Below are 23,564 nucleotides of genomic sequence, written 5' to 3' on the forward strand. Positions count from 1 at the left end.
TTAAATGTCAGGCCCTAAGAGCTGAAAACTGGAATTGAAACAAAACAATTAGGCCCTTTTACAACTTTCCCAGCATCTTCACTCCCTTTCTTTTAGGTCCAAAAAGTAGTGTGTGTATTCCACCACAGGTAAGTTAGCACTGGACTGCCTTTAGTAGTAGTGGAGAACTAGAAAGTATTGTAGGTCTCATGGCATCAAAATGAGGCCTTGTATGTGGGACTCTTCTGAAACAGTTGGGAAACTGAAATTCTATGTAGTTGTAATTTCAACATTTGTCAGCAAGAAGGTGTGGGTAAAGTGTGCCAGTGGTGGAAATGGAAGGAGTTAATGTTTATTGGTACTTAATTCTTTTTTTTTTTTTTTTTTTTTAAATATATTTTATTGATATTTTACAGAGAGGAAGGGAGAGAGATAGAGAGCTAGGAACGTCGATGAGAGAGAAGTATTGACCAGCTGCCTCTTGCACACCCCCTACTGGGTATATGCCCGCAACCAAGGTACATGTCCTTGACCGGAATCGAACCCGGGACCTTTCAGTCCCCAAGCCGACGCTCTATCCATTGAGCCAAACTGGTTTCGGCATATTGGTACTTAATTCTTGAGTGTGATTTGTTTTCCGTTGGTTGGTGTTAATGAGGTCAGGCTTTTGTGTTAGATAATGCGGAGGGCAGCCTACTTTCAGCAGCACACAGGCTTTGCCTTTGGTGCTAGTTGAAAGCTGTTCAAGTAAGAAGACGTGTGTGCATTAGCATAGAATCATCGCCAGTAGAAAGGTAACTAAAAAACCATATTTTACTAATGGTGGGGTATCAGTGTCATGTTGACATTTTGAGACTAGCATTAATATAGAGAGAGCCTAGTTATAAATGTTAGCATTACATGGCATTAACCTCAAATGATTTAATAGAAAACTTTCATTTATCTTTCAAAACAACTGAGTTGCAATGCCAATCTTGAGTTCAGTGAATTTTCAAGTTATTTAAATATCTTTGTGGCTCTTCTTTTTCAAGCTCCCAATTGAAGACCTATGCAACTTAACGTCCCAGTCGCTGCTCATCGCACAGACTTCAATAGTTCCTGAGTCCACAGAGGACATTCTCCTGAATGGTTTTATTTCATTAGAAATGGAAAAAGAAAAAATAGAAACGGCACAGCAGGTGAATGGCAATATTGTTTCTAAGGATTTTGATTATTTTAAATTAAATGTTTTGACACAGGGCTAATAAGATCCTAATTAAAAGTTCTGAACTTTTGAAACTATACAGGGTGAGACAAAAATAGGTTTAGAGTTGTTTGTGTGGAAAGTAATACAATAATAACACAAGAATAAGGTGTTTTGTGTACTCACAATTGTAAACCTACTTTTGCCCCACTCTGTAGTTAAAATATTTTTAGAACATTCTTGATTTTGTGTTAGTTGTAGCTATTAAGTATTTCAGATGTACCTTTTGCCAAATTATATTTAGAATACAGAAAGAATATATTTCAAGTTTAGATGTTGATAAATTACTATACTTATTAAGGTTTTAGTATTTTATGTACTTTTGACTTCACCCAGTGTATGTCTGTGTTATGTTCCCCTCCAGCATGCAGTGTGTGTGTACATACACACACAGACACAGGCACATACCATTCTATTTTTAGGTAAATTTATTTTATAATTTATCTTTATTGTTGAAAGTATTACAGATGTCCCCTTCCCGTGTACCCCCCATTGACCCCTCTTCTCCTGCTGCCTCCCCAGGCCTTCATACACTATTGTCTATGTCCATGGGTTATGGCTAGGTAATTGAAAACAAAACAAAACTTAATATTCTCTTAGATGAATGCTTATAGCTACTCTTAGTAATGTAGCCTGTGTAATCTCTCTCTCTCTCTCTTTTTTGTTTTTTTTGCTTATTCCTGATTAAAAATCTATATGTTAATAGTTTCTTCTGCCACTTCCTCTTCTCTTTCTGTTTTGTGAAGAATCAAAGCTGAGGCATTTACTGAGTAAAACAAAGCAGATGTGCTGACCTGCATGTACAGTGAGTTGAGGGAAGAGATGCAGTGAAGTGATTAAGAGCTCTAGCTCTCGTGTCCGGCCCTGGATCTGAAAGTCACCTGTGTTGCTTACCATCCTTGTGAGCTTAGGGAAATTACTTTTTATTCATAGGTCTTTAGTTTCCTTATGAGTAAATAATAATTACATACCTATACCATAGGATTTTTGTGAAAATTAAGTAAGATAATGCATGTAAATGCAGCATGTGGCAGGCACATAATCAGGTTTCAGTAAATGATAGCCACCGTACTTGTCAAGCTTAGTATCTTGAGAGAATAAAGCATATTTTGACTTTAATCCCACTTGAGAATTATAGAAGATAACTTGTACCAGGTTGGTGAACTACTTGGACTGTTAAAAAAGTCATCTGTATTAAATTTGCACTTGTATATCTCTTTTTAAATTTAGAAAAATCTAATATATTGAGTTATAATTTATGTACAATAAAATGTAATCATTCTAAGTGTACACTTTGGTGAGTTTTGACTTGTGTAAGATATAGACAAGATATAAAACATTTCCATTGGCCCAGAAAGTTCCCTTATACTTGTCATGGTCATGGTCAACCTCTCCCATCTCTTTTTAATAATAGATATTTTCATAATATAGGGCCAGAATTCAAATTTAGGATACAAGAGCCGTGTTCTTAAACCAGTCTGTTATATTATTTACTGGAGGTCCGGTGTACGAAATTTGTGCATGGTGCTGTGTGTCTCTCAGTTCAGCTTGCACCCTCTCCAATCTGGGACCCCTGAAGGGATGTCCGATTGCTAGTTTAGGCCTGATCCTAGTAGGATTGGGCCTATATGGGCAGCAGGACATCCCTCTCTCAATCCAGGACCGCTGGCTCCCAACTGCTCGCCTGCCTGCCTTCCTGATTGCCCCTAACCGCTTCTGCCTGCCAGCCTAATCACCCCCTAATCACTCCCCTGCCAGCCTGATTGATGCCTAACTGTTCCCCTGCCAGCCCTATTGCCCCTAATTGCCCTCCCTTGCAGGCCTGGTCCCTCCCAACTGCCCTCCCCTCCTGGCCTGATCACCCACAACTGCCCTCCCTTGCAGGCTTGGTTCCTCCCAACTGCCCTCCCCTTTGACCATCTTGTGGCAGCCGTCAATTTGCATATTACTCTTTTATTAGATAGGTTGAATTTATATTTTCACAATTTTTACTAAATAATACTAATATTTACTCAAAGCCCAATGTTACATACTCAGAATTGGCAAACTAGCAAATAGGCTTCAGTCTCTCAGGAAGAAATATAAATATATATATATATATATATATATATATATATATATATATATATATATATATATATATATATATATATATATCTTCTTTACTTTTATTGGTATTTATTTTATGCTGAATTTACTCCCAGGACATAAGTTTTTGTTTCTTCAGTTTCTCCTGGGACATCCCTCTCTTCTGTGGCATTTCCTCTTCTGGTTTAGAAACAATCTGCTCTTTTTCAGCAGGAGTCCTTTCTCTGTGGCAGGGAGAACTCATGTCTGGGCTCTGTAAGTTGTGCACTGCACCTTGGGAGCTCTGTTCACCTGGATGGGCTCAGTGACCAGAGAACCTACGTCTAAAGCTTAAGTTCAGCAGTGCTCTCTGCGTTTTTAAGCACGTGCAGCAAGAAGTCAGCACTCTTTTTGGGCCACTGACCCTGTGTCCGGCCCCACTGTTTTGCCTGGGCACATCTACCAACTCCACCATTCTCACGATGGAATGGCACACATTACTTCTGTAAAGTGACAGTCTTCAGATACCTGGTGGCTTTTTGAATATGCATATCGTGGTGGCCTGGGCAGTTTCATGTGTGTTTATAAAGTGAACATGAAGATTTGAGCCTCTTGATTTTGTGGGGTTTTCTGGGTCTAGTGAATAGCAAACCATTTTCAGAGGTCACCTCTGGCCGCTTTGGGGAAGAACAGAAATATTTCTTGTGTATTATATCTTTAATACTCTTTAAATTAACCCTGAAAATGACCCATTTTTTTCTCTTTTATTGAATTTACTGGGGTGATAACTGGTTAACAAAATTATATAGGTTTCAGGTGCACAATTCCACAACACATTATCTGTACCCTGTACTGTGTGTTCACCACCCCAAGTGTAGTCCCTGTCCATCACCATTTGTCCCCCCATACCTTTCTCCACTTTCTCCGCTCCTCCCTCTCCCGGCAATCACAACACTGATGTCTGGGCCATTGTTTTTAATATCCCTTGCTTTTTCTAGCATGTAGATTTGACTATACAATTAAATTGCCCCTGGGTCTAAAACCCATTATTAATGTCTGATCCCCAAACAATAAGAATTAGTGTTATTCTTTTGACTTACTATTTAGCATGTAGCCACTTTTCATTTTGTCTGTTTTAGTTTTGTTGACAATATAATATTCTTTATTTTTCCAGTTTTTCTCATGGTTTGCAAAGCTACAAACTCAGATGGATCAGGATGAAGAAACTAAATATAGGTATGAGGCTCTTGAATTTGTTGGCTGTCCTAATTTTTAGATCACAGTCATCTGAAACATTTTGTAACCTGTGTCTCTAAATAAAATTAACGTACAAAGAAAAATCCAACAGCAATATCTTCTTTAAAAATAGCCAGGAGAGGATTTAGTTTAACTGATATTAAAGCTGTGTAATTGAAAAAAAATTGCATTGTAATTAATAAGTTAGGGGGGCAGACATTGGTTTTAGATAATTCTAGAAAGGTTTGGGTTCAAGTGGTAATTGTACAGGAACTCTAAGAGGTGTTTGTTGCCTTTCTTTAGAAGGGGAGACCTAAGAGACTTTATGGATGGCCACCTATATACATGTAACTAAATGTGTATGTATATACATATATATATATTTTTAAATTTTTAAAATTGATTTTAGAGAGAGAGAAAGAGGGAAAGATAGAAACAACGATGAGAGAGAATCATTGATCAGCTGTCTCCTGCACACCCCCTACTGGGGATGTGCCCGCAACCAAGGTACATGCCCTTGACCGGAATCGAACCCGTGACCTTCCAGTCCACAGGCCGATGCTCTATCTACTGAGCCATACCGGTTTCGGCTAAATGTATATATTGGTAACATGGGAGAAATGGTGGTGTACATTTTCTGGCGAATTTGGGGACTATGGCTTGCATTCAGTGAACATTTATTGAGTGATAGTAATTGCTAAGCATTTGATGTATGATTCCATTTAATCTTTATAGCAGCTCTGTGAAAAAAGATAATATTATTCCCATTTTACAAATGAGCAAACTGAGGCCCAGAGATATTAAGGAGACTTGGGCAGAGCTGGGATTTAGACTTAGGTTTTCTAATTTTGAGTCCAAATTCTTCCCATGACATCACACTATCTAAGGTGGAAGTGAACTGAAGGATTGACCTACTTGCTGCCTTGGGGTGGGTGGCCCTTGTGTCCCAGACTTTGAAAGTTGAGCTGGTGATTTATTGCCTTACATGTGAAAAGCCAGTTTATGGCTTCAAAGCTGATTCCTTTTGTTGCTCCTTTTAAAAATTAAAAAAAAAAAGTATTTGTTGATTTCCGAGAGAAAGTAAAAGGGAGAGAGACTGATAGAAACATTATTCATGAGAGAGAATCATTGATTGGCTGCCACCTGCATGTCCCACACTGAGGATGGAGCCTGTAATCCAGGCATGTATCCTGACTGGGAATCAAATCATGACCTCCTGGTTTATAGATCGACCCTCAACCACTGAGCCATACCGGCTGGGCTTTTTTTTTTTTTTTTTTTTTTTTAATTGTTTTTATTGTTGTTGCTCCTTTTAGTTTCAATAATTTTCCTTCTTAAGTTTGAAACAGTCTGTAACCTAGCTTTTGATAGATTTCTGAATGTAATGAACTGTAGTGAATAGGCCTGACTTTCCTCCTGAAATTCAAGTGTTTTGAGGGGGAAATGAGACTTGGATGTTTATTTTCTGTGTTTATTGGGGGAAAATATTATTGCCAATCCCCTTTTGGTTCTGTTTTCTAGACAGATGAGGGATTACTTGTCTGGGTTTCAGGAGCAGTGTGATGCTATATTGAATGATGTCAACAATGCTCTTCAGCATCTGGAATCATTGCAGAAACAGTATCTTTTTGTGTCCAATAAGACAGGAACACTACATGAAGCCTGTGAACAGCTCCTAAAAGAACAGGTAATTTGGATTAAGAGAGAGAGTCAGTGATTATACTATTTTATTTTAAAATGGTGAATACTGTTTAATTCTAGTTTCCTATTTCTCCAACTTATATATTGAACACAGCTCTATATAAGGTCCTGTGCTAATAAGAGTGCAAAATATATGGATAGTCGTCTTTTCATTCTAAATAAGCTTATCTGAACAGCGGCAAGGATAAGTTTTCCTATGTTTTGAGCTACTAGGTCTCAGTACACTTTCAGAGTGAAGAATATATATTAATTTGTCCTGTCTGCTCTTTATCATTGATACTTTTGAAACAGGCATAGCGATTATGTATAATGATGGGGTTTAAGAAAAGATGAAGTGATGTTGGTAGTATTTAAATTGTGACTTAAAGATAGACAATTTTTGTTACTATGTTTATCTCAGAGTTTTCTTTATGTGTGTTCTGTTTTTAAGAGCCATATATATATATATATATATATATATATATATATATATATATATAGTGTGTGTGTGTGTGTGTGTGTGTGTGTATATATATATATATATATATATATAAAATTTACTGTAATAGTCATTGCTGATTTTAGTCCATGATTTCAAAAATCTTTGAGCATTATCCTGAAATCTTACGTCTTATTCGAAGCCCGGTGCACAGCTTTTGTGCACTGGTTGGGTAGGGGTCCCCTCAGCCTGGGACCCCTTGGTGGACATTCCCTGAGGGGTCCCTAGTGCTGCCTCAGAGGTGGGAGAGGCTCCCACCACCGCCCCTGCACTGGCCAGCCATGAGCTGGCTTCTGGCTGAGTGCTACTCCCTCTGTGGGAGCACGCTGACCACCAGGAGGTAGCTCCTGCATTGAGCGTCTGCCCCCTGGTGGTCAGTGCATGTCATAGTAACCAGTCGTTCTGCTGTTGGGTCAATTTGCATATTAGCCTTTTATTATATAAGATGTATATCAATTCAGATAATTTTTGAGACTAGAGTGTTGATTTTTATGTTCTTGTAATAACTGATTTTTCTCTTTTAAAAAATGCAAGTCGGAACTTGTTGATCTGGCTGAAAACATTCAACAAAAGCTTTCCTATTTCAATGAATTGGAAACTATTAACACAGTAAGCATGTTTTTTATTTTTTGTAAAGTTAGTGACTTTATTTTGTATTTCCCTTTTTGAGTATAATCTTGAAACCTGTGAATTGGCTTGAGTGATATTTTAACTTAATAGTTTGCTTGCTAAAAGTATTCCTCTTTGTGGCCGATGGACATTCCATTACCATTTCAAATTTTTTTCAAATATGATTTAAGTAATAGTTCTGTTTAAATTGTATTACTGTTACAAAAAATCTTTTTGTTGTCTGGCTGGTGTGACTCAGTGGTTGAGTGTCGATCTATGAACCAGGAGGTCATGGTTCTATTCCTGGTCAGGGTACATGTCTGGGCTGTGTGCCTGATCCCTGGGGTGTGTGGGAGGCAGCTGATCAATGATTCTCTCATTCTCTCTCTCTCTCTCTCCCTCCCTTCTTCCCTCCATCCCTCTCTGAAATCAATAAAAATATGTTTAAAAATATTTAAAAAATCTTTGTTGGTTACCTCTTATAGTATCTTATTTATAAGCTGTGAGGAAAATTATAAGAAATATCAAAATCTTGTTATGGCTGAACTACTATATATATAAAAGGCTAAGTGACCATCTGACCATCCTACCTGTAGTGATGACATGTCTGACCACCAGGGGGCAGATGCTCAATGCAGGAGCTGCCGAGCTGCAGTGACTTGGCAGTGGCGGTTCTTGGGTGACACACCCTGGAACCAGAGAGATGGGAGCCTGATTCTGGGATGCATCACCTGAGAACTACCCTCTCATAATCTGGCACCCTCAGGGGATATTGGAGAGCCAGTTTTGGCCAATCCCCACAGGCCAGGCCGAGGAACCCCACCTGCTAGAGGGACCCTGCTCACTCTGCAGACACTCTTCGAGCCTCGGTGTCACCCCAGGCGCAGCTGGCTGAGAAGGGAGTACAGGAGGTTGGATTCAGGGTGTGTTCGGCCTGTCTCGCCCAGTCCTGACCTTCTGGCTACCTTCTAATTAATTTCCTTTGAATATACATGAATCCGTGCATGGGGGCAGTAGTAATAATAATAAAAACATGTTTTATACTAATTTTATATGTAGTATGAGGAAAAGTATAATCCTCATAACATATTCTTTAAACAAATATATTTTACTGATTTTTTTACAGAGAGGAAGGGAGAGGGATAGAGATTTAGAAACATCAGTGAGAGAGAAACAAATGGCAGAATAACCAGAACGAGGCACTCCATGGAGGACTGGGACCTGAGCCTGACCTGTGTAGCGCCAGCCACTGTGTTGTGTCCCCTGAGGTGGGGGCAGGCACTCCTGTGTGTTGTGTCTCTGCTCCGGCCTGCCCCCAGCTCCAGCCTCTCCATGTGTTGTGTCTCTACTCTGGCCTCCTGCCAGTCCCAGCCTCCCCGCGGCCACTGGGGCTGGGGGCAGCATGCATTCCTTTCCTGCCCATCTGTGTGCGCAACTCCTCCTGAGTGCTCGTGATGCCTGGCTAATTAGCATATTCCCTGTTTTTTATATATATTTATATTATTACATATTGTATATTATATTGTTTTATGTTTTAATATATAATTATATATTAAGTGTTAAATTTCACATATATATATATTACCTATACTATTAATAATATTGTTAATATTATTACCTATATGCTTACTTATATTTTACTTTCATAGTATGACTGACTGCTATTTAATCCTTTAACCTTGGGAAAATAGCTAGTGTTTGAAATTAGGAAATTTATGTATGTTTTTTACTTTTTGTAAAGTACTAGTAAATGGGAAGTTTAGCTACTTGATGTGTTATTATTATTATTATTATTATTATTTATTTTTTTAAATAGGAACTTTAAAAATATATATATTTTATTGATTTTTTTTTTTTTTTTTTACAGAGGGGAAGGGAAAGGGATAGAGAGTTAGAAACATCGATGAGAGAGAAACATTGATCAGCTGCCTCCTGCACACCTCCTACTAGGGATGTGCCTGCAACCAAGGTACATGCCCTTGACTGGAATCGAACCTGGGACCTTTAATTCCTCAGGCCAACTCTCTATTTATTGAGCCAAACAAGTTAGGGCTTGATGTGTTATTTTAATATAACATTGTACAATGGAGTAATAGAAAATATTTGCCAATTCATCAAGAGCTCCATTAAAACTTACTAAGAATAAACTGAATCAAATCAATATTCTTTTTGTTGTTGTTTTGTTAATCTTCACCTGAGGTGAGAGCTAAAGAGAAAGGGAGGGAAACATCTGTGTGAGAGAGACACATTGATTGGTTGCCTGTCACACCTATGAGTACAACCAGGGCTGGGAATTGAACCTGCAACCCAAGTATGTGCCATTGACTGGGAATCGAACTCATGACCCTTTGGTGTGAGGGCTGACTCTCTAACCACTGGTCAGGGCAGTATTCTTTTTTAGATGTTCTTTATTGTTACACATGGGCTACATTTGAGGATATTTTGGTCACCAAAATGTAAAGACATTATGCTTGGCCGGTATGGTTCAGTGGTTGAGCATTGATCTATGAATCAGAAGGTCATTGTTTGATTCCTGGTCAGGGCATATGCCTGGGTTGCAGGCTTGATCCCTGGTGTGGGGCATACAGGAGGGAGCTGATCAATGATTTTTCTGTTACCATTGATGTTCTCTCTCTCTCTCTCTCTCTCTCTCTCTCTCTCTCTCTCTCTCTCTCTCTGTCTCTCTCTTTCTCTCTGAAGGAATAAAATATACTAAAAAAAAAAATAAGCAAAGACATAAGTATAACTGTATTATGTCCTAAAAGGATATATGCTAATTCTAGTACATAATTATTAACTTTTGCCTACATATATTTTAATGAATTAAGGTCTTTTCTTTTTTCCTTAAAGAAATTGAATTCTCCTACATTGTCTGTGAATAGTGAAGGATTTATACCTATGCTGGCCAAGTTAGATGACTGTATAACATATATCTCATGTCATGTAAGTTATGTTATTTCTGTATATTTTTAAAGAAACTTTAGCAACCTATTAATTTGCTTCTTAGGCTATAAAGTGATTATTTCTTCTGAAGGGAAAAAATATCTCTAATGTTCTTGAAGAAAAACTGGTAAATTCTTAGTCATTATTGAGAGTGATGTAAGAAGTATATTCAGCTGCCGAGGCAGCCCCTGGAGTAGAATGAGGTTCTGACTGACAGAGTTTTCCCATCTGAAAGAGTGAGCACTTTTCAGGCTGTTGAATTACTGTTGTGCTAGATATTATTCCCCAAGGATTTATTTATAGCTGTATTTATTTCCTCCAACTCATGTTCTTTTCTAGTTGAGTCTGACATATTAGCTTTGAAATCTATGGACTACTGAAAATATCTTTTGCTAAAAACTACAAGTATTTATTGAGCCCCTATTTTGTGCCAGGCACAGGGGACTTGGCTGTGACCAAGGCAGTCACAGTATTTGTCTTCATGAAACTTTTAATCTGCGTAAGCCCTTTTTTAGAGTTTCATATATAGCTTTACTAAAATAAAGGATGTTTTGGTTTTCATTGAAAGTTTGCTTTGTCAATATTTGTTTCCTTTTGTAAATCTTTTCTTTACAGCCGAATTTTAAAGATTATCCTGTATATTTACTGAAGTTTAAGCAATGTCTTTCTAAAGCTTTGCACCTCATGAAGACATACACTGTGAACACTCTACAGAACCTCACAAATCAGTTATTAAAAAGGGTGAGTTAACTGGTGGGGTTTTTGATTCATTTATCTTCTATAATCTTAGCCTGAGAGTAGTACTTAGTAAATCCAAAACATTGTTTACTGTTTGTTAAATAAGAATATGCATTGACATTCGTAGACGACCTGCTTTGGGTCGGGGTCTCGTACGTGGCAGAGCAGCTCCCTCGCTGTGATCTGTTGAAAGTCAGCCCTCGACACAGGGCTTGAAAAAAAAAAATGCAAATAGAAAAAAAAGAAAGAATATGCATTGAAGTTGTGTGTGTGTGTGTTTGTTTTTAATATTTTTACTAATTTCAGAGAGGAAGCGAGAGGGAAAGAGAGATAGAAACATCACTGATGACTGATCTGCTGCCTCCTGCACGCCCATTTCTGGGGATCGAGCCAGCAACCTGGGCATGTGTTCCTGATCAGAATAGAACTAGGGACCCTTCAGTCCACAGGCCTACACTCTACCCACTGAGCCAACCGGCTAGGGCAGCATTGCAGTTTTATTTATAATAGGAAAAGTGGTTGTATTGTATCTGTCTAGCAGAGTCTTACTTTTAAAGAATATATAACAGTGTGGTAACCATTCAGTACTAATGATAAGTAATAAAGTTTCAAACTATTTGTCACTTAAAACATTTTCATGAAAATATTGGAAGGAAATATACCAAAATATAAAAGATTCTGAGTGGTGGGATTACATATGATGGGTAATTTGAAATTTTTTTCTTTATATGTGGTAGATAATTAGATTTTCTATGGTTAGCAAATTATTATTTTTTTTTTTTAGTATCTCCAAAAGGTTTTGCCTTGTTCCAGGAATTATACAGTAGTGAAAAAGGAGCTAACAAGGTCCCTGCACTCATGGAACTTATTTCAGGAGATATAATCAGTAAAGAAGGAAACACAAATTAATCATTTGCAGATTGTAGTAGATGTTAGGTGGGAAATTAGCAGAGTGTTTTGTTAGAAAATAAGAATGGAGCTATCTAGGATGGTCATTTGTTTGCTAAAAAAAACCTGAAAGATTATGCATTTTATTTTATTTTATTTATTTTATTTTCTAAAGAACATTGAATATCTCTGACCTTTGAGTTCAAAGCCACTGATTTTTGGGTTCCATTTTTACTCTTCATATTGATCTTGGCTAACATAACAGCCAGACTATATAATTTTTCTATTTTGTAAATTTATTCATTTATTTATTTATTAAAAAAATATATATTTTATTGATTTTGTACAGAGAAGAAGGGAGAGAGATAGAGAGTTAGAAACATCGATGAGAGAGAGTCATTGATCAGCCGCCTCCTGCACACCCCCTACTGGGGATGTGCCCGCAACCAAGGTACATGCCCCTGACCGGAATTGAACCCGGGACCCTTCAGTTCTCAAGCCAATGCTCTATCCACTGAGTCAAACTGGTTTTGGCTTGTAAATTTATTTTTTTATTTTTTAAAATTTAAATTAAAAAATTTTAAATCTTTATTGTTGAAAGTATTACATATGTCTCCCTTTTCCCCCATTGACCTCTGCCAGTCCACCCCTTCCCCCAACCCCAGGCCTTCACCACCCTATTGTCTGTGTTCCTGGGTTATGCATATATGCAAACAAGTTCATTGGTTGATCTCTTCTCACCCATGCCACCCTCCCCTGCCTTCCCTCTGAAGTTTGACAGTCTGTTCATGCTTCTATGTCTTTGGATCTATTTTTGTTCATCAGTTTATGTTGTTCTATTTTGTAAAATTTTTAATAAGTTTTGGAAACTAATACCTAATAAGTACTACTACCTGCTATGTATAGTGCTTTACTGTTGAGCTGCATAACGACTTTATGAGTATAGGTCAGTGTCGGCAAACTCATTAGTCAACAGAGCCAAATATCAACAGTACAATGATTGAAATTTCTTTTGAGAGCCAAATTTTTAAAACTTAAACTTCTTCTAAAGCCACTTTTTCAAAATAGACTTGCCCAGGCCGTGGTATTTTGTGGAAGAGCCACACTTAAGGGGCCAAAGAGCCACATGTGGCTTGTAAGCCACTGTTTGCTTACCACGGTATAGGTTATCACCATTTAATGGATGCTTTGAATCTGAGAGAGGTTAAGTAATTTGGCTAATGTCCTAGCCTCAGTAAATGACTGAGTATGAAGCTGAATTCAGATCTCTTTACTGCCAAAAATTCATGTAACATGGGGTAAGTTTTAGTTATAAAAGAGAGATGATGGTTCCTCATAATTATTTCTCATTTGTAGTAATAATAATATTAATCTCTCTCTGAGATTTTTCTCTCTAAACTTTCGGTTGGTGTATAAGCCAAGAAGTAGCTATTTGAAATGATGTGCATCACATTTTCTGAATACTTATTTGTTTGCTAATTATCTTCCTTTCTTATCCTCCCCCATGTTTCTTTAGGATCCTTCATCTGTACCTAATGCAGACAATGCTTTCACACTATTTTATGTGAAATTTCGAACGGCTGCTCCCAAAGTCAGAGTAAGTCTGTTGCTATAAATAGAATAGTGGTATGAAGTTTATTTAGCCAGCCCTTGGGAAGTACTATTGTATGTGAGGCCCTTTGCTTCTACCAGAAAAATGAACATAAGTGAAAGAACGGTAGGCATTGTCCTCTCACATTACATTGCATTATCTGAGAGTGCCTTCCGACCACGGAGCAGGAAACAGCTCCTAGATGCTTAGGAGTGCTTCTAGATGAAGGAGATATTTGAGCTTAAACTACTCAGATTTATAGTGGACTGGAGGGGATTGATTACTTATAGAAAATACAAATGATTAATAAATATGAGCTCGTGCTTAGCTTCAGGGGAGAATACATTCAATTTAAGGTTAGGTGGATTTTTTTTTTTTTTTTTTTTTTTCAGAAAATGGGAGGATTTAATGAGATAGGCAATACTGCTAATAAGGGATGTAAAGCAATTTATCAAAAATATTTTGGGCCTATAAAAATATTTATCTCTTATAACCCAGTATTGGGAGTTCCGCACTTTATGTGGTAGGAAGTGGAATCTCAGAGAAGTGAGCTAGCTCTCCTAGGCTCAAAACAGCTACTGGGAAGGTGGCACTCAGACCCTTCAGTTTTTCTCTAGACCCAGACCACTGGCCAAGATGTCTAACAGTAAAGAATGGTTGCTTCATGGTACATCTACCCTAGGGGATATTATGTAGTCATTAAACAAATGTTTTTTTTTTTTTCCATTAAAAGTACATTTTTATTGATTTCAGAGAGGGAGGGAGAGAAATAACAATGATGAGAGAGAATCATTGGTCAGCTGCCTCCTGCACACCCCATAACCTAGGGATCCAACCCGTAACCTGGGGATTGTGCCCGTAACCCGGATAAATGCCCTTGACCGAAATTGAACCTGGGACCCTTCAGTCTGCAAGCTGACACTCTATCCACTGAACCAAACTGGCTAGGACTAAACAAATGTTTTAAATAATATTTATAATGATGATTCACTGAGTTTCCTAGATACCCAGTCATTATGCTAAGATTCTCTATGTACATTTTCATCTGATAATGAAAATTTAATAATAGGAAAATGTTTTGAAATACAGTTAAATAAAATATATATTTTATTGATTTTTTTACAGAGAGGAAGAGAGAGGGATAGAGTTAGAAACATCAATGAGAGAGAATCATTGATCAGCTGCCTCTTGCACACCCCTACTGGGGATATGCCCGCAACCAAGGTATATGCCCTTGACCGGAATCGAACCTGGGACCTTTCAGTCTGCAGGCCGACGCACTATCCACTGAGCCAAACCGGTTTTGGCTGAAATACAGTTAATTTTTTAAAAGCAGATTATAAAGCTGGATATGTAGTATAATTCCAATTTTGTTTAAAAAAAGAAAAATATAGTCTTGGCCATTGTGGGTCAGTGGTTGGAGTGTCAACCAAAGGGTCCTAGGTTTGATTCCCTGTCAAAGGCATGTACCTGGGTTGTAGGTTTGATCCTGTGCGAGAGGCAACCAACTGATGTTTCTCTCCCCTGCCCCTTTCCCTGCTCCCTTCCTTCTGCTCTCTCTAAAAATCAACAGAAAAACATCCTCAGTGAAGATTTAAAAAAAGAATAATATAGTAACTATAGTGTGTGTATACAAAAAACCGGAAAGATTACTCTAAAATATTAACTGATTATTTTGTGGTATTACAGGTGATATTTATGTTTCAACTTCTTTGAATTTACTAATAGCATGTGCTGTAATCAGAAAGTAGTGAATAGTCCATAACTAAAACAGATTTTCTAATAGCATGTGCTATAATCAGAAAGTAGTGAATAGTCCATAACTGAAACAGAAAGATTTTTAATGTGTTTTTCTTTATTCTGCAGACTCTTATTGAACAAATAGAACAGCGATCTGAAAAAATACCTGAGTGAGTACCTAGATGTTCTTCAGTTTCCAAATTACATTCCTCTTGAAGTACTATTTTTCCCAGTCTATTATGTAATTTTCTGAGCAATTACCTTGCATACTACACAAGCTGCTTCTTGTAGCACATCCCTTATTGTAGGGAGTGGTTGGAGACCTGTTATAGTGAGTGTGCAAGGCACACTCTATTTGTTTATTTATTTACTTATTTTTATTGAGGAATAATGATACACAACTTATTATTCAATATTTCATTACTATAAATCTAGATAACATCCATTACCATGCATAGTTACAAATTTTTTTTCTTGTAATTAAAACTTTTAAGATTTACTCTCTTAGCAACTTTTAAATATACAGTGTAATATGATTCTATGCTAATTGACCCTCATGTCATTGCAAAGATGGTGACACCCACAGCCAGTAAGGAGGGAATATGCTAATTGCCACACCCTCAAAGATGATGGTGCCCACAGCCAATAAGGAGGGAATATGTTAATTGAACGCCATGCCTTCAAAGATGGCAGCACCCACAGCCATTAAGAAGGGAATATGCTAATTGACTGCCATGCCCTCAAAGATGGCAGAGCCCACAGCCACACGATGGTGGTGCCCAGTCCCCTCAGCCCCACGGGGGTGGCAGGCACATGGCAAGGCCGGGCCCACCCCCACCCCACCCAGGGCCGGCCCAAGGCACAGGCAAGCCTCGGATGGCGACTGCCCAGCCATGCCTGAGGCGGAGGCAAGCCTTGGATGGCGACTGCCAAGCCACCCAGGGCCGCCCAAGGCTCAGGCAACCAGGGATGGCCAAGGCTTGCACTGCCGGCATTGGCAGCAGCCTTCCCTCCCTCCGTTCCAGTGCATGAATTTTCATTATAGTTAACTATAATTGCTATGCTGTACATTTTAGCAAGGCATCTCTTTTTCCCCATAGCAGGATTTTCTTTTCATTTGGGTAGATGTAAGATGTCTACTCTTGGAAGAGAAATCTTTCATTAAAAAATAAAGGTTTAAACTCCAAAGTTAGGGAATTTAATTTACAAAATGAATACACACTCATATTTGGTTTTAAAAAACAAAAATATAAAGGTCATGACACCGTAGTTTATTATGTGTACCTTTTTAAAATTGTTATATTTTATTGATTTTTTACAGAGAGGAAGAGAGAGGGATAGAGAGTTAGAAACATCGATGAGAGAGAATCATCGATCAGCTGCCTCTTGCACATCCCCTACTGGGGATGTGCCTGCAACCAAGGTACATGCCCTTGACCAGAATCGAACCTAGGACCTTTCAGTCTGCAGGCTGACACTCTATCCACTGATTCAAACCGGTTTTGGCTATGTGTATCTTTTTATTTGTTTATTTTTAATTAAAAAAATTTTTATTGATTTTTTACAGAGAGGAAGGGAGAGGGATAGAGTGTTAGAAACATCAGTGAGAAAGAAACATCCATCAGCTGCCTCCTCACATCCCCTACTGGGGATGTGCCTTGACCAGAATTGAACCGGGGACCCTTCAGTCTACAGGCTGACGCTCTATCCACTGAGTCCAACTGGTTAGGGCTATGTGTGTCTTTTTATATACATAAATATTTCTAGTATTTAATGTGGGCAAATGAGAGGTGACCTTATAGCATTAGAGGTTTGGCAGCCTAATCTGGGATTTAAGATCAGATTTAATTTATATATCTGAAATAAAAAGTTATATCCATCTCATTTATTTTTCATCAGATACCAACAAGTGCTAAATGACATCCATCAATGTTACCTTGATCAGCGGGAGCTCCTTTTGGGGCCTAGTATTACTTGTACTGTAACAGAGCTAACCAGCCAGAACAACAGAGATCATTGTGCCTTGGTAAGTTTCTGCTTGTCTTGTTTTAACCCTTCCTCTGAAATATTTTGATACCCTAGAAGCTATATTTGGTTAAATAAGTTTGTTTTCCAAATATACAAACTTAGAGAATTTTTCTTTCAGTTATGACAAATCTTGTTTAGTAATTAGCATTCAACTTGGCAAAATATTCTCGTTTTGATCTTCTTTTTGATGTATGAAAATTCACAAACAAGTATTGTTCCTTGAAAGATGAAGTTTCAAGTTTGTGGATTTCTCTTAGCTTTTGCTGCACAAGTGCTTTCTTGTTTAGTGTGATTTTAGTTCATATTATTAAAGTACATAAAGATTATTTTTAAGTACACCCTATTCAACTAGAAAAATAATTTATTTTCATTGTCAAAAGTTTGGAAAATGCATAAAGAAGAAAATAAAAATCACCCATATTCATATTATGCAGTCAGCTATTGAAAACCAATAATTTTCTGTGCTTAAGTATGTTATTTTCTGTATATACTAGAGGCCTGGTACACGAAATTTGTGCACAGGGGCCGGGGGGTGGTGGCCCTCAGCCCAGCTTGTACCCTCTCCAATCTGGCACCCCTTAAGGGATGTCCGACTGCCCGTTTAGGGGCCTAAACGGGCAGTCGGACATCCCTCTCACAATCCAGGACTGCTGGCTTCCAGCTGCTCACCTGCCTGTCTTCCTGATTGCCCCTAACTGCTACTGCCTGCCAGCCTGATCACCCCCTAACCACTCCCATGCCAGCCTGATTGATTTCCAACTTCTCTCTTGCTAGCCTTTTTGCCCCCAACTTCCTCTGCCGACTTGGTCACCCCTAACTGCCCTCCCCTGCAGGGTTGATCACCTCCGACTGTCCTCCCTTGCAGGCATGGCCCCTCCTAACTGCTCTCCCCATATTGTGGTGGCCATCTTGTGTCCACATGGGAGCAGGATCTTTGACCACATGGGGGCAGCTATCTTGATCTTATGTATTGGAGTGATGGTCAATTTGAATATTACTCTTTTCTTTAGTTAGGAAATAGAGGCCTGGTGCATGGGGCTGGCTGGTTTGCCCTGAAGGGTGTCTCTGATCAGGATGGGGGTCCCCTTGGGGTATGGGGCAGCCTGAGGGAGGGGCCTGTGGTGGTTTGCAGGCCAGCCACGCCTCCTGGCGACCCAGGCAGAGGCCCTGGTATCTGGAATTTATTGACCTTCTACAATTGAAACTTTGTAGCCTGGAGCAGAGCCAAGCCTCCTGCTCCATCCTTGGCTGCAGCTATTTCTATTATTGAAACTTTGTATCCTTGAATGGAGGCCTGGGGCTGCCAGAATGTGCAGAAAGCTTGGCTTCTTCTGTTGCCAGGGAAACCCAAGCCTCCCTTCTAGTAGCCATCTTGATTGGGTTTATTTGCATACTTGCTCTGATTGGCTGGTGGGCATGGCTTTTGGGTATAGCAGATTGATGGTTAATTTGCATATTATTCTTTTATTAGGTAGGATGTGCATAATCTCTTTATCAATAAAATACTTGCTTTATTTCATGAACACTAGAATTGTTGTGTGTCTTTAACTGTAGGTGGTGTTTGTTTCTTGCAGATTCGCAGTGGCTGTGCCTTTATGGTCCATGTGTGCCAGGATGAGCACCAACTTTACAATGAATTTTTCACAAAACCAACATCAAAATTAGAGTAGGTAGTACACAGAGTGTAACTCTTGTTTTTAAGATTTAATTTACTAATGATTATAATGGCTTATTATGACATGGGAGTATTCTTTTTTTTTTTTTTTTTTTTAATATATTTTATTGATTTTTTACAGAGAGGAAGAGAGAGGGATAGAGAGTTAGAAACATCGATGAGAGAGAATCATTGATCAGCTGCCTCTTGCACATCCCCTACTGGGAATGTGCCCGCAACCAACGTACATGCCCTTGACCAGAATCGAACCTGGGACCTTTCAGTCTGCAGGCTGACACTCTCTCCACTGAGCCAAATCGGTTTTGGCAACATGGGAGTATTCTTAAATTACTGCAGAGTGTTTTAACTTTTGTGGGTGTGTGAACAGAATACTGTTGAGTGGGATAGTGTTTGTTTATTTTAAGATGAATGTGTAATTTAAAGGCCAACATGCTTTTATATTGTTATAATTATGGAGATAGTATGGTATGATAGTAAGAATCCTAAATAGAGAAGTAAGTCTTGGGATCCCTTTATCTTTATCAATTAAATAAATCCTTCTAGTTAAAAAATTCTGTGTTTCTAACTAACGAAAGACACCTAAAAATATAGACATTATTTAATACCCTTTAAAAATTTTTCCCCCAAAATGTCTTTCTGATCCACTATTATTAACTTTTGGTTTCTTCTTATTGGCAACTTAGATTGCTATAAAAATTCCAAGACTGTGATTCTTGTAATGGTGAAGAGACAAGTGTATCATACTATTTTGATGAAGCACTGCATATAGAAGAATACTATTGACAATACGAATAATGAGGACAACATAGTTTTTTCTTTTCAAATGTTTTTGTCAAAATACTTGTATGTACAGAGTACTTTGAGTTTTGTTTATCTGAGTCTGCAAGTATTCAAGAATTCTGAATGTATCTTTCCTGGGGAAAATGTTAAAATTTGATTCACAGTGGTATAGAATATAAAAGGATAATTAAGTCTACTGATTACTTTTTATTGTTTTTGAAGGGACATATACAAAGTTATTACTGAAATAAGTAAAAATTGTAATAAATTGACATTTGGCTAGAGGCAGCTAATTTGAATTGATTGCTCATTGTTTATTGATTTTCGGCTTTTAAAATATCACTTTACAGAATTAATTTCAGCCTTTCATCTTCATTATATAATGTTCCCTATACTATTTCCTAGAAGATTTTTTACTATGGTTATTGGCTGAAATAAAAAAAAAAAAGTGTTTTAAACTGGAAAGATTGCTACTAAACCATCTTTTATTTCTTTATTTTAGTGAACTTTTGGAGAAATTGTGTGTGTCATTGTATGATGTCTTCAGGCCATTGATCATTCATGTTATTCACTTAGAGACGCTTTCAGAACTTTGTGGGATTCTTAAAAATGAGGTGCTGGAAGATCATGTACAGAACAATGGTAAATGATAAGTACAAGTGATAATTTCAAAAGCCTTTTATATCTGGGGCTCAGTGAATTTGAAAAAGATTAATTTTTTCCCCTCTACCTTCCCATCTATATAAATTTAACATTTTGAAGCCTGGACTGATGCTGCGTCTCTTTCTGAATTAAGATGTACCTTATTCTGTGACTAAATGTACAAATTGAATGGGGAGAGCATTTTAAATCTGAATAAAATTAGTAATAAAATAATTATAGTTACTTTTCTTTTTGGCATCTGAAATCCAGAGAACGGACCATCAGTTTGGTTTAGGCATTCTTAGTACACAGTTACCAGAATACATAAAGTAATTGACTATATTGTATACTGTCCTCCCTCCCATTGATTTTCTAGAAAGAGTAGGAGAGAGAGAGAGAGAGAGAGAGAGAGAGAGAGAGAGAGAGAGAGAGAGAAAGAGAGAGGCAGAGAGAAAGACAGAGAGAGAGACAGAGAGAGACAGAGACACATTGATTGGCTGCCTCTTGCACTCACCCAGACCAGGGCCAAGGATCAAATCTGCAGCCCAGGACCCTGCCCCTGACTAGGAATCGAACCTCGACCTTTCGGTGCAAGGACTGATGTTCTAATCACTGCAGCACCGGTCCAGGCTATGTTGTATACTCTTGATTAAAACAGAAATTATTTCAGCATACATACATAATGATGATTCATCTTTTTTGAAATTAAAAATTAAGAAAAAGTTATTCTCTAAAACAGATTTGTTTTATATATGTGGTACACTCCTTAATATTTGATTTGTCAAATGATTTTCCTAATGATACATAGCCTCCTTTAAAAAAATAGCCTTCAAGTAATCATTTTACTGGCAGAAATTATTTGACTTTCCTTAGGAAATACTATAGGTTTTTTACTCTTCCAAAGTTTCTTTCTTTCTTTCTTTTTTTTTTTTTTTTTATATATTTTATTGATTTTTTTTTTTTACAGAGAGGAAGAGAGAGGGATAGAGTGTTAGAAACATCGATGAGAGAGAATCATCGATCAGCTGCCTCTTGCACAGCCCCCACTGGGGATGTGCCCACAACCAAGGTACATGCCCTTGACTGGAATCGAACCCGGGACCCTTCAGTCCTCAGGCCGACGCTCTATCCACTGAACCAAACCGTTTTCAGCCTGGCTAGTATTATTATTATTTTTTAAAATATATTTATTGATTTCAGAGAGGAAGGGAGAAGGATAGAGAGATAAAAACATCAATGATGAGAGAGAATCATCGATCGGCTGCCTCCTGCACACCCCCCAAAGTTTCTTATACTACTGCATTTACTTCATTCAAAGACATACATGTAATCATTTTTTAAAACTTTTTTATGAGTTTATTTGAGCCAAACTGATAACATATGCTGGCGAGTAAGATCAAATACTCCAGAGAATAACAGTTTTGCAGTTTCTTTTATGCATTTGAAATTAAGAAGGGCATGTTCTTACGTTTTAATGCTTTTGAATTAAAGATGATTTTAAAATTAATGTGAGTATTTATGTGATTGTGCATTGTCTTCAACTCCCCAGCTGTTGGGAAGCTGTTCCTGAATTACTGGTGTGTTTTAACATTGATGGCATCTTAGAAATGAAGAAATTCTATATAACATCATATTTTATTTTTAATAAATTTTTTGTGAAAATATTAACAAGTCATTTAATATCTGTGGGATTCAATTTATTTATAAAATGGGATGATAACCCAATTAATAAGCTGGCTTAGCTATCTCTCAGGATTGGTCTGAAGCTATATGAGATAACTTAAAAAGGACCAAACACTTTAAAAGTCAAATTTGATTATTCATACATATTAATAATAGAAATAATTCCACAGAGTCCCAGGAAGAAGATGCAAGGGCAGAGTTATTTTCCAATTGTAAATTTGAGGAAATTGAAAGACATTTATTAAATTTTTTAAGGTCATTGAGTCACACTGAAATAGAAATGTACAACCTCAGACCATGAAGCAAAAGTGGTTCATACTGTTACTAGACAATTTAGTAATATGTTTGCTTTTAAAGAAAGTATTTTTCTAAATCTGAAAGAATGAATGATTGTACTTTTTTAAAAATCAGCTGAACAACTAGGAGCATTTGCAGCGGGAGTAAAGCAGATGTTGGAAGATGTACAAGAGCGGCTCGTCTACAGAACCCACATCTACATCCAGACAGACATCATTGGCTACAAGCCGGCTCCTGGAGATCTGGCATATCCTGATAAGTTAGTAATGATGGAGGTGGGTTCTCCTTACTGATCTCATCCCTACCCCTTCACTATTTTCAGGATTTTCCTTTTTAATTCTCACTCAAAATGTAAAATCAAGATAAACCTGTCACAAAATCATAGGAAATAAAATGTGAAAAAATTGAACAAATAATTTGGTAGGTTATCTCTCTTCCAAGTTGTATTTGATAAACATTCTATTCACTTTTTTCCCCATTTCCAGGAAATATGCAATCTCAATTTTTAAATTGATTTAGCGCTTCCTGTGATTTTTCTTTTTTCTTTATAAGTATGTTGATAACATGGAAGCCACCACAGTTAATGGTTATGTAGTAACCCCATGTCATTGTCCCAAAGAACCCTGGAGATTATCTCCTCAAAATTATACAGTACTGATATTCAATTTATGGTTTGAAGACTTAAGTTTTATTCACTAATGTTCCTTTGAGTGCTAGACAGAATTTAAATAATGCTTAGGATATTAGTGCTAAACTGGAATTAGAACCTAGAACTTCTTAAGTGGAATTTTCAAATGTAAGCAAAAGTAGAATAGCATAATCAACTCCTGCGTATCTTTACCCCAGCTTCAACGTGGCCAATCTTGTTTCACTTAGACCTCTCTTGCTTCCTCTCCTCACCATTAGTTATTTTGGAGCAAATTCTAAACATCATTTCATTATTTTAGTAGGTAACTCTATGGTAGGGCACTTTTTTATTTTCAACACAACCATAATACAATGATCACATCTAAAATATTATTTATAATTCCTTCATATCATTAAATATTCAGTTGAATCTAGAATTTATTCAGATTCACCAATTGTTGAAGTCTTGTCACATTTACTTAATTTTTGTGTGTGTGTTTTATTGCTCAACTATTTGAAAATAAGTTATAGACATCATGATACTTCACTCCTGAGTACTTCAATTCTTATTTTCCTAAGAATAAAAACATTCTCCACATAATTACAATGCAGTTTTTAT

General features: G+C 37.5%; 1 protein-coding gene and 1 pseudogene across 2 annotated transcripts in view; one reads left to right on the plus strand and one right to left on the minus strand.

Annotated features, from left to right (window-relative positions):
- Positions 1-23,564, plus strand: part of COG3 (component of oligomeric golgi complex 3) — a 76,664-nt gene that overhangs the window by 18,385 nt on the left and 34,715 nt on the right. Inside the window, exons 2-13 of the mRNA XM_084879361.1 lie at positions 1,011-1,157; positions 4,464-4,525; positions 6,047-6,212; positions 7,239-7,313; positions 10,164-10,256; positions 10,872-10,997; positions 13,399-13,479; positions 15,340-15,383; positions 17,113-17,239; positions 18,816-18,907; positions 20,199-20,338; positions 22,433-22,593. Of these exons, the coding sequence (XP_084735487.1) occupies positions 1,011-1,157; positions 4,464-4,525; positions 6,047-6,212; positions 7,239-7,313; positions 10,164-10,256; positions 10,872-10,997; positions 13,399-13,479; positions 15,340-15,383; positions 17,113-17,239; positions 18,816-18,907; positions 20,199-20,338; positions 22,433-22,593 (1,314 nt within the window). The remainder of the gene's footprint in view (positions 1-1,010; positions 1,158-4,463; positions 4,526-6,046; positions 6,213-7,238; positions 7,314-10,163; positions 10,257-10,871; positions 10,998-13,398; positions 13,480-15,339; positions 15,384-17,112; positions 17,240-18,815; positions 18,908-20,198; positions 20,339-22,432; positions 22,594-23,564) is intronic.
- On the minus strand, positions 3,417-3,944 carry LOC311618825 (large ribosomal subunit protein uL22-like; annotated as a pseudogene). Its single transcript has one exon. The product of its transcript is annotated as a large ribosomal subunit protein uL22-like (transcript).

This window comes from Pipistrellus hanaki, assembly GCF_964339955.1.
Source record: "Pipistrellus hanaki genome assembly, chromosome: 3".
Lineage (NCBI taxonomy): Eukaryota > Metazoa > Chordata > Mammalia > Chiroptera > Vespertilionidae > Pipistrellus > Pipistrellus hanaki.